The 10444-nt window shown below is 41.0% G+C and overlaps 1 protein-coding gene across 1 annotated transcript; it reads left to right on the top strand.

Annotated features, from left to right (window-relative positions):
- Nucleotides 1-4800: 4800 nt before the first annotated feature.
- Nucleotides 4801-10238, top strand: LOC104070249 (L-threonine 3-dehydrogenase, mitochondrial). Its single transcript, XM_009579188.1, has 8 exons — nucleotides 4801-4984; nucleotides 5341-5383; nucleotides 6801-6871; nucleotides 7636-7785; nucleotides 7875-8047; nucleotides 8869-8959; nucleotides 9404-9673; nucleotides 9910-10238. The coding sequence occupies exons 1-8, from the start codon at nucleotides 4801-4803 to the stop codon at nucleotides 10047-10049; spliced, it is 1122 nt and encodes a 373-aa protein (XP_009577483.1). The 3' UTR covers nucleotides 10050-10238.
- The last annotated feature ends 206 nt before the right edge of the window (nucleotides 10239-10444 follow it).

Genomic DNA, 10444 nt, shown 5'->3' with positions numbered 1-10444 from the left:
TCCGTCACAAGCCCGGCCACCCCTCTGCCCTTCCCTGGCATATCCACCATGCCAGGGGACACAGGGAAGGACACAGGGTCCCCTTACCCCTGTTCGGGGCTTTCTGAACCGGAGGAAATGCCAGTCGGAGATGTGTGATGGCTTTGGTCTTTCCGTCTATCCAGGCTGCATTAAGTGTTGGTTGAGCTGAGAGTATCCCCTAGTTGTTGCATCTTGAGCGCTCCCAAATGTGGTGATCCGATGGACTTTCCAGTTGGCAGTGCTTGGGCACCAGGGAGTAAGACCTTCCCGTGGGAGAGGCAGGGGGGCGTGTGCTTCGTCTTCTGGATGCCCAAGGCGGGCAGTATCTTTCCACTTGAGCTCTTCTTGATACAGTGGAAAAGGTAGAGGAGCTTTCCAATGCATAAGCCCTTCCTCAGGTCTGAAGCAGAAACTGTGTGTTTTGGAGACAAGTGTGAGTTGAGAACGATAACTTGGAGTTTAGTGTGTTGGTGTGGACCACATGCCCGAGGATGTTGGCCGTTCTGAAAGTACTAGTGGTTGGGAATCCGCGAGATCCTGTGCCCTAGAAAGCGGCTTAACTTTCTTTGAAAGAAGCAAGTTTTGGACTTGCTTGGTTAGCTCTGTGGAGGAGCATCCTGTGGCATCTCAGCGGCTGTGCAGCCCCCAGAAATGCTGTGGGAGATTTGGGGTTTGGTTCTGACCTCTCTCTCTCCTCCCTCTTTCCCATTTTCTTTGAAGCTTACTGTTGTGGGATTTTCTAGACCAAACCTATGAGTTTCTTATCTTTCTTATCACAGAAATGTTCTATTAATAACTAATACATAAGAAACTACTAGCTTCTATAAATGTGTTTTTGTCTTTTATATGAGCAACAGGTGCTTGCTGCTTATGTAACACTTTGGAAACCTTGCAAAGGAACAGCAGCTGGCAGTTAACTTGCTAAATGTCATTTTATGAACCAGTTTCTTTCTTCCCCTCTTTTCCCTCTCCCCGTGCTTTAATCTTCTTACAAAACTCAGAATTTTTCTGCTATCCGAGAGAGATTATTGCTTTACATTTGAACATGTGTTTGCTTTATACTAATCCTTTGCACTGCAACCAATTAGTTTAAAACCTGTCCTTCAGAGATGACCCTAGGTTGTACGGTTCTGTTAGTTAAAGGAGCTGGTTGCATAGCTTCAGAGTCCTCTGCCTATCACAAAGTTACAGACATTGCAAAATCAAGCAAAAGTGAACGAAGCGAAGTGATATCCCTGGCTGCTGCTGCTCTCACGCACAAGCTTTTTTTTTTTTTTTTTTTATAAGGTGTGGGACAACTCCTACTTTCTGTCAGGTTTTGATTGGCTTTCAAAAGAGGCAGTGTCCTATAAATTGCCATCTCCACTCTGCTTCTGCTCTATCGCCAGCTGAGGGACAGGTGAGTACAGAAGAGGGAAAATTCCAGTGTGTGTTGCTTAATCCTTGAAATTAGCATTGGTTGTTAACTTAAATCAGTGCGGGTGGGGGAAATAACTTCCATGTTTCAGGATAAAGCTTCCTCGTTTTTCTTAATCTAGAAAACAAAAGGGTTAGTTTCCAGTATCAGTTTTGGTCAATGAATAAAACCAGTGACTGAAAAAACTAGTCAGAAGGTAATATAGGGTAGGGGGGTTAGAATATATATTTGTATATATTTTTCTTCTCCAGTTCCTAACGATACAGAAGTATTCCTCTTTGGGACAGTAAGAAAAACCTATCAAAAATGAAGTTTTTTACATCAGTTAAATTTAGTACTTTTTATGTTCAGAGCCGTTAATAACTTCTTGAAGTTATTTAAAATGGGAAACTGATCTAGCAGAATGGGCTTTTCTGTCCAAGTTGCTCTTGCAAGGTAATCACTTTGTGTTGGGGCTACCTTTGGTAGCTTTGGGGAAGTGTTTTTAAGGGGTGCTATTAATTTCTTTATATGTCTGTGCACTTGCTGGCAACTTTCAGAATTTAATAGCTAGTTACATCATTTTTTTCCCTGCTTCATATTTGAAATAGAAATACATGCATGTCTTAGGTGGGATTTTGGCATGCAGCTGTGCTGCTTGGTGAGCCAGAGTTTTTTTCAGTGCCTGGTATAAAATACGTTTACTGTTCTTTTGAGTCAGCCTAGACTTGCAAGTAAATTCTTAGCTTAAGCCTGTGTGGTTTCACTCCAGGTGCGTTTGGAGAAACCAGTCCAGTAGGTGGGAAACCAATTTGATCCTAGCGTGGCATTTTTAGTAACAACTAACTTTAGTTCGTAATTTGTTTATAGAGCTCAAAATGCAAAATGCCTTTTCGGGTACTTTAATGGGAAATTTTCTGCAACAGAGATCAGTGAGTCTCTCTTCGTGCTGTAAGAGTTGTTTATTATCCCATTCTGAAACAAGAAGGGATTATCGTGGCTCTTTAGAGGGCTGACACTGCCCTTTAACACTCTTACGTTGGTTTCCTAGGGAGAAACATGTCTTATGAGATTGAATTGTCTGGATATGTCTGCCTGCTGCCTTCTTTCCCTGCACACCTAACTATTTTTGCACCTATTGGCTAACTTCAAGTAAGCGTGACAGGGACTGAGTCTCAAAAATAGCAAGAACATGTCTGTTCTGTGAAGGTGGGCTTGCAGGGGAGGGAAACCTCATTAGTGCCTTGGCTGAGCATCAGAGAGTGGTTGAGGTTGGAGGGGACCTCTGGAGGTCATCTGGTCCAACCTGCTCAAGCTGGGCCACCCAGACCTAGTTGCCCAGGACTGTGTTGGGATGGCTCCAAGGATGGAGACTCCACCACGTGTGCCAGTGCTTGGTTACCCTCACAGTAAAAAAGTGTTTCCTGATGCCCAGAGGGAACCTCCTGCGTTTCAGTGTGTGCCCATGGCCTCTGGTCCTGGCACTGGGCACCACTGAAAGGAGCCTGGCTCCGTCCTCTTTGCACCCTCCCTTCAGGTATTTATATACGTTGATAATATCCCCCCAGAGCCTTCCCTTCCCCAGGCTGAACAGTCCCACCTCTCTCAGCCTTTCCTCATAGGAGAGATGCTCCAGTCCCTTCATCATCTTTGTGGCCCATCAGCAATATAAGCTGAATATAAGCTGAATCATACTAATCAATGCTAGAGAATGAAGATATGAGAAAGATGTCATAACCTCTTAGATAGCAATTAGTTACCTCTGAGATTGAGCCCTCAGCAATGGGGCTTCTTTGCTTTCAGTGCTCAAGGAATAGTTTGTTTGCTCTGGTTTTGTAAGTGGAGTTAGATGTATGGTCGGTGTATAATAAGGAATTGCAAAAGACTTATGCAAAGCCTAAAGAAGATAGAGCAATTGCTTCTGTAGCACTATGACAGGAGAGAGACAGCTTTAATAGATCAAGCCTATAATCAGGGAGACCGATCCCTCTAATGGGTTTGTGGCTGTGAGGTGCAGCAGAGGCTTGGCTAATTCATCAGTATACTAATTGACAATGCCTCTCAAGGCAACAAACAAGTGAGCAAACAAGTCTAAGGGGGGGAAAGATGCCTCTCAGAATAAGTCTCTTTGATCAGTTTTAATATGCAAATGTGATTTTTAATAATGCACTTTTTTTTGGAGGGGGTTATCTTATTAAGCATGTGATAGATGGTTTAGCAAATCTTCTGTATTTAAATAGCAGGACTCCTTAAAGTATCAGAAAACCCTCAGCTTTGTGTGTTTGCAGTGAGTGAAAGGAACACCCACGTTAATTACTTGTTTGCTTTTCTATGCATACTAGAATTGGTAGTGCTGGAATTAATCTGCAGCAATTAGCTGCCGTAATTTCTTACTGTGGCCTTCCTTCACCCTGACTCTCTTTTTTTATAATATATGCAATAAGAACATATACAAGAAAGGAATTGACAGGGTAATCTCAAGCAAGCTAGTTCTAAAGATGTTTTCATCTGGGAATTTACTCATTCTGTCACTTTGGGAAAGAGAGTTAGAAGTTGTTTGAAGGGGGATAAGGAAGAATTTAAGTGACTGTACCTTAAGAATTGTATTTGAAAGAAGTAAACTGGACCCTCAGAAAAAGCCATTTTTGGGTGCATGTGTGATTTATTTGGGGTACATTCTTCTCCATTTAGTTCCCCAACATGAAAGATTTGGAGAGAAAGAAAACCAAACTTGCATGTAGCTCAGGGTCACTTACGGATATTTTTGCAATGTGTTATTATGAGCGAATCTTTTCATGAGTCCTAGGTAAATACTGCTTCTCCTTTGTTCGCTTCCCAGGTACTGTCCATCATGCGTATTAAGTTTGAGCAAAGCGGTGCTCGTTAAAGAGATTTACTGCTGCCTCTGTTGGCTTAGCTGAATCTTGCTGATGCAATACTAAGAAGGGTTGCTTATTCATGGCAGTCTACAAAACTTTCACTCAAAAGTACCTACAGTGAAGCTGTGTAATCATAGCAGCTGAACTTGTTGAATTCTGTATGTGTTGTCTTTTATGCTTGAAATCATAGTTTCTAATGACTGTTTTAAAAAGGCTTAAACTTGAACTATGTTCTAACTGTTCATTATACTGGACCCTGTGCTGGGGCTGTGGATATTTTCTTGAGCTCCCTCTGGTGAATACATTACCTCTATTCATGTTACTTTGCAGGCTGCTTCTACTAGACGTGGCGCTCAGTTGGCACGTCAGCTAGGACTTGGATTGCATCAAACTTCTCTGAAACCCTTCAGAGTTTTCTAAGGGAGTGTTTAAAATATTTAGTACGGTTGAGTCATTTGTGACTAATCTTTTCTCTTGTTCTCACAGTGTATTTGAAGGAGGAAGATGCCAATTGTCAAGAACGTGAGCAGAGCTGTCAGCCAGCTGCTACAGAGCTCTGGTTGTGGATGTGGGATTTCCATCGTGCCTGTTCGATGCATTGGAGTCTCACCCCGCCAGGTGGCCTCTGATGCAAGCTTTCACTCGGTTTCTTTTTCCGAGTCTGATCATCCTCGGGTGCTAATTACAGGTCAGCATTCCTGTCATAACTGTATTCCTGCTCCAACTTCTCAGATGAGTCCCCCACTCCCCTCCTCCCTCCCTGGTGAGCAGAAAGCTGGAAGCAAAAATACTCAAATATCCTGGGATTGTGATGGTCTTTCCCATATGGTGATAGGATCAGGATCCCATGTGAACTTTCCTACTATTTTTATTCCAGAAATCTACTAAAACCAGTTATTTGGGTTTTCCTTGAGAAAAATACAAGAGCTTTCTGACTCACTGAGAAAAATAGTACTCATTTCTGATGTGATACGTATAATAATGGAACTCTCTATTTTGATATCACTTTTTTCTGATTTTTGTCTCTTGTGCGTTGTCTTTTAGGTGGTCTTGGCCAGCTTGGAGTGGGACTTGCTAAGCTTCTGAGGTGTGTCATGATTCTCTGACTTGCTATTAATGAGGAATTCAAGCTTTAGCCATCACTTCTAGAAGCAATAATTTTCTGGAAAGTGTTTTTTAAAAAAATCCTAGTGACAACTGCAGATTCTTTTTTGCCTCTTAGTTTTACAAATAACTTTAGATTTTCACCGTCTTTTTATTTTTTACTCCTGTGCTTGGTTTAGGTTCACTGACGTACTTTCTGTGTGTACATTGGTCAGGATTCCCAAAATAACATAAGTCTGTCTAAGAGACTAGTTGCTGAGTTCAGTTTTCTTCCAGTTAAATGAAGTATTCACAGTCCGAATCCTCAGAGGGTGGTCAGTTTTCCTTTTCTCTTTTTTTGGTCTAGCCAAATAAGGCTGGATTTGAGTGCTCAACAGAGGGACAAAGGCTGTGATTTTTATGCAGGTACTACAGAAGAGAAAAAAGTGCAAACATCCGCTTGAAAAAATACATAGTCCCTTGCTAACTACCTTGCTCTTGGGCTTTGCAACTGCTGACTTTTATCTCTGAGAATTTCAGTTAAGTAACTTCAGGAATAAGGTGCCTGTTTAGTAAAGTGCAAATAAAAATAAAGATTAGGATACAAGATCTTGAATTTTTTATGATTTGGTGAAAGATGAACTGAGCAGCAAAAGGAATAAATCAAAAATATATTTCTTCCAGCTCTTTCTGTTCCCCCACCTCACATACACAGTTACCTTATTTTTTCCTGGTATCTTTTCAAGAAATGCTGCGAGAGCTCTCCCTAGTCCATATCCACGCCTACTCAGCTCTAGAGTATCGTTTGCACATAGACAGCGTTTGTTGCAGAGGATTTGAACTATGACCAAAAGTGAGCAAACTCACTGCATTCAACACTGTGTTCCAGTTTGAGCATTTTCTACCATTTCTATGATATATTTAAAAATCATCCAAATAATGGAAGGCTGGGACGTACTCCAGTGCCATCAGACTTGCTCTCTGTGACAGCCTTGTGCTGATTAGAAAAGCACAAGGCAGAGATTACTCAGTTGTATTTACTTTGTTGATATAAAAGTTGCTGCAGTTACAGCAAGCCCAGTGGCTTTTTGTTGCCTGCAGGGGAGTGCTTTATCTCTGGGTAAAATTTTCAGAAAGAGGAGGATAGGAAGGTCTTTCTTCTCAATGTATTTCTGTTTTCTAAAAGATTTCTCTATCCGTTTGCAGTCTTCCACTGCTACTAGTAGTAGTTTACTAATTTTCTAAGATGCTGTATTGACATTTAAAGGATTGGTAGGTTTTTTTTAGTGCAATAACTGATTTCATTGCGGAAATTATTGTTCTTCTGATACTGCTCCTGCAAAACAAAATAGCAGCATAGCAGCTTATGAATTATCGCAAAGACTGTGGGCTCACTGTACCATGTGGGTATTTTTATACAGGAAACGCTTTGGAAAGAACAATGTGATCCTGTCAGACATTAGAAAGCCTGCGGATAATGTTTTTTATAGTGGTAAGTGACTGGGGAAGCATATGGAAGAAAAATCTTGACTTTACCTCTGACATTTATAGACTAATTACTGAAGTCTAGATGATAAGTGGATTAAACTGAACAAGTTGCTGTTCGAAACTTCTGGATAATGCTTTCCTGCTTTGAAGTCTTGCCAAGACATTAATTTCTTCTGTTAGTTACTCCCTTTTTCTAAATATTTTTCTTTGCATTTTTTTCACTGCTTTCTTTGCCATTTTGTTGACCAGAATAAATACTTGAGTCAAGTTGAGCTTGGCTGTTGTGCTCCTGCTGTAAAAAGAGATGCATTTATTCTTTTGGAGGGAACAAGTTGGAAATTAAATTTGTGCTTTGTGTTTCCATGCTCAGAAAATTTTTATGATAAGATGGATGTAGGGTAGGTTTTTTGGATTCTTTTATTTTCATTAGAAACTTGCATAAGTTTTTCTTCATCATTACTGTTTAGTGATGTATTTAGGTATTTGAATAGTGTACACTAGATGTTCCCTGTTTTCATGCCATTGACTGGATAAAACAGGATTTCTTACATCAGTCTGTTGTTGAGGTAAAGGTAGCAGTTTCCCTTCATTTCTCCTGCTTATTTACTGATTTATTGGCCACTGCTGTTAGAAGGTGTGCATTCTGCTGTGCAGTCAAATCCTGAATAGAGGTATGGTCAAGAAGCAGCAGTCTGAGTTTCATCTAGAACTTTTCTTGACCTCCATTCTTCTTGGTATTCAATTTCCTACTGGTTCCATTTCTTCTAGGTCCTTTTATCTACGCGGATATCTTGGACTACAAGAATTTACGTGAAATAGTGGTGAATAATCGGATAACTTGGCTCTTCCACTATAGCGCTTTGCTCAGTGCTGTTGGAGAAGCAAATGTCCCTTTGGCCAGAGCTGTAAATATTACCGGTATGTGACAAGGGTTTCAAGTTCATGACTCCTACAGAGGCTTGAGAAAGTGCAGTGTGTGTTCTGATAAATCCCGATGTTTGTTCCAGGTTTACACAATGTTCTGGATATTGCAGCTGAGCATAATTTGAGACTCTTTGTTCCAAGCACTATTGGAGCCTTTGGACCCACCTCTCCTCGAGATCCAACTCCGGATCTCTGCATTCAGAGACCAAGGACAATCTACGGAGTCTCCAAGGTTCACGCTGAGCTTATGGGAGAAGTGAGAATTTTTTATTTTATTTATTTCATGAAAGTTCTGGGAGAACTTCACTGCTTTTGTAAGATTCCTCACTGCAGTGTTCTTTTTCCCCATTCTTTCCTTCCTTCAGGCTTTAATACTCAATAGTAGTCTGAGGCAGCTCTTAAGGACAAATATCTTTTGAGTTTTATTGGAAAAAGTACAAAGAATTGGAAGCTGGCAAACATCTAACTTTCAGTATCATTTCTTTCCCTGGTTCTTTTGACTTTGGCCTCTCTGCCTCATCTGCCAACGTGAATGGCATTGCATAAATGACAGTGTACAAAACCTTGCGAAAGCATGCTAGACAGTGACGACTTTTGCCAAAAAAAAAAAAAAGACTCTAAAGTCAAAGCCGTGGGACTCTGTACATGCACGACTTCTCTTTTGGCTTTGTAGTTTTTTAGAAACATATCATTGTTAAAGCTGATATTTTTACATACAGTTTCCTCACACTTCAAATTTATGAAGGACAGTGGCAGGTCTGGAGACTGTTTTAACCTGAAATATCTCACACACTTAAGAATTTTCAGTTTCTGAACACTAGATCTAGACCCTACATTAGAAGCCAATCCGTATCAATCAATATCTACTGATGTGGATGAAAACTAGAAAAGGGCAAGCAGAGAGCTCAGCTACCTGGCAGGGAATGGAGACTGTTCAGTAGTTCCTTTTCTTTCATACCCGTCATGGGATGGTTACAGAATGAAGGTTCATCCTGTGGCAGATTTCTCCTGTGAAATCAATGAGTTGTGTGGCCTAGTCTTGATGTGTAAAACTACTTTTCTCTCCTCTCTCCATAGTACTACCATTACCGGTATGGCCTAGACTTCCGCTGCCTGAGGTATCCAGGAATTATATCTGCTGACTCTCAGCCTGGTGGGGGAACAACTGGTAAGCTACTTGTGTGTAGTTCTCAGTATTGCAGGCAAGAACAGCAAAAACATAAGCCAATACAGTAATTTTTAATGTGTTTGTAGAAATCTCAGTGTAGAGATGCTATTTTAACAGTGTTACAACAATACTTTTGTCCGCTCCAGCCTAGGGCGTAATTTCATAGTCTTTAGTTCAAACAGTGTCTGAGAGATTTTGGATTGATTACACTCATTGAGACCATTTCCTTTAAAAATATTTTAAACTGCTGCCTTGCTGCAATGTGCAAATGCTGGAATAGCGTCAGGATAGTTTGGAATGACTTTTACAACGTAAATCATACACAGTTCTGCTGCTAGACTTTAGATATGAGACTTTGGGGGTGGTCTGAGGATTGTTGAGTGTCATGAAGTGAACAACAGATTGAGGCAGATGAGTACAGGCATCCATTGTTCTTTTCTACAGATTATGCTGTCCAGATTTTCCATGATGCCATAAAGACCGGCAAATTTAAATGTAACCTAAAGCCAGACACTCGTCTCCCTATGATGTATATTGATGACTGTCTGAAAGCAACTCTAGAGGTCATGGAGGCCCCTGCAGATGCATTGAGCATGAGGACATACAACATCAGTGCCATGAGCTTCACTCCTGAAGAGCTGGCGCAAGAGGTGCAGAAGCATGTTCCTGAACTCCAGGTGACCTACAATGTGGATGAAGTCAGGCAGGCCATAGGTTAGTATCAGCTTCTTTAGCAGTGGGTAAGAAAAAACATTAGATTGCTGTACGTTAAGGGCAAAACGAAGTTCCTTTTCTATTTAAGCACTTGCAAATTGCTCCTGTACAGTTCAAGTCTTACGGTTTGAAATTCAGCTTTAGTAGTTCAAATGGCCGGAGATGGTACCTCTTAAAGTTCAAAGAAACTTTTCTTAAACCTCATGCTCTGTGCTTCTTCTTTCTTTTCACTGCAGCTGACAGCTGGCCAATGAACTTCGATGACAGGAACGCCCGGAGGGATTGGGGTTGGAAACATGATTATGATCTCCCCGAGCTGGTGACTACAATGTTTAGCTTCCTTGGGTCTGACTCCAGGATTGCTCAAGCTAACTGAAATACTTTGTAAGATGTTTCCAGATTTCCACAGAGGACCAGGAAGAAATGGCTAAATTAGTTCATAATTTTCTGAGTCTTAGAGCATGTCAATTATTTTTTGTAAGCAGCAATAGAGTTGGGCAGAAACATACTGTAGCTGGAATGTACTATTAGATAAACAACATCATTTGGTACTGTCTCCAAGCACAGCACCAATGACAAACACAGAATTCTTGAAATTTCACACTTAAGCAGCTAGAAAAAAAAAAGGCATTTACTCCTGGCTGATGCCGATCATTCCTTCTGCCTACCTCTTCTTTGGCAAACGACATGGGGCAATATTGCCCAAGGTGGTGTTTCAGGCATATCCTGCGAAGTTAACAATAGGTTTTTCATTTTTGCTGGTGGAGGATG

This window comes from Fulmarus glacialis, unplaced genomic scaffold (genome assembly GCF_000690835.1).
Source record: "Fulmarus glacialis isolate BGI_N327 unplaced genomic scaffold, ASM69083v1 scaffold17420, whole genome shotgun sequence".
Lineage (NCBI taxonomy): Eukaryota > Metazoa > Chordata > Aves > Procellariiformes > Procellariidae > Fulmarus > Fulmarus glacialis.
This window is presented reverse-complemented; position numbering and strand designations above follow the sequence as displayed.

Excerpts from the sequence above, each read along its gene's own strand:
- LOC104070249 (XM_009579188.1), top strand. The coding sequence starts at position 4,801 with ATGCCAATTGTCAAGAACGTGAGCAGAGCTGTCAGCCAGCTGCTACAG. Across the intron at positions 8,048-8,868 it reads ACGCTGAGCTTATGGGAGAA|TACTACCATTACCGGTATGG; the intron begins GTGAGAATTTTT and ends CTCTCTCCATAG. Across the intron at positions 9,674-9,909 it reads TGAAGTCAGGCAGGCCATAG|CTGACAGCTGGCCAATGAAC; the intron begins GTTAGTATCAGC and ends TTTTCACTGCAG.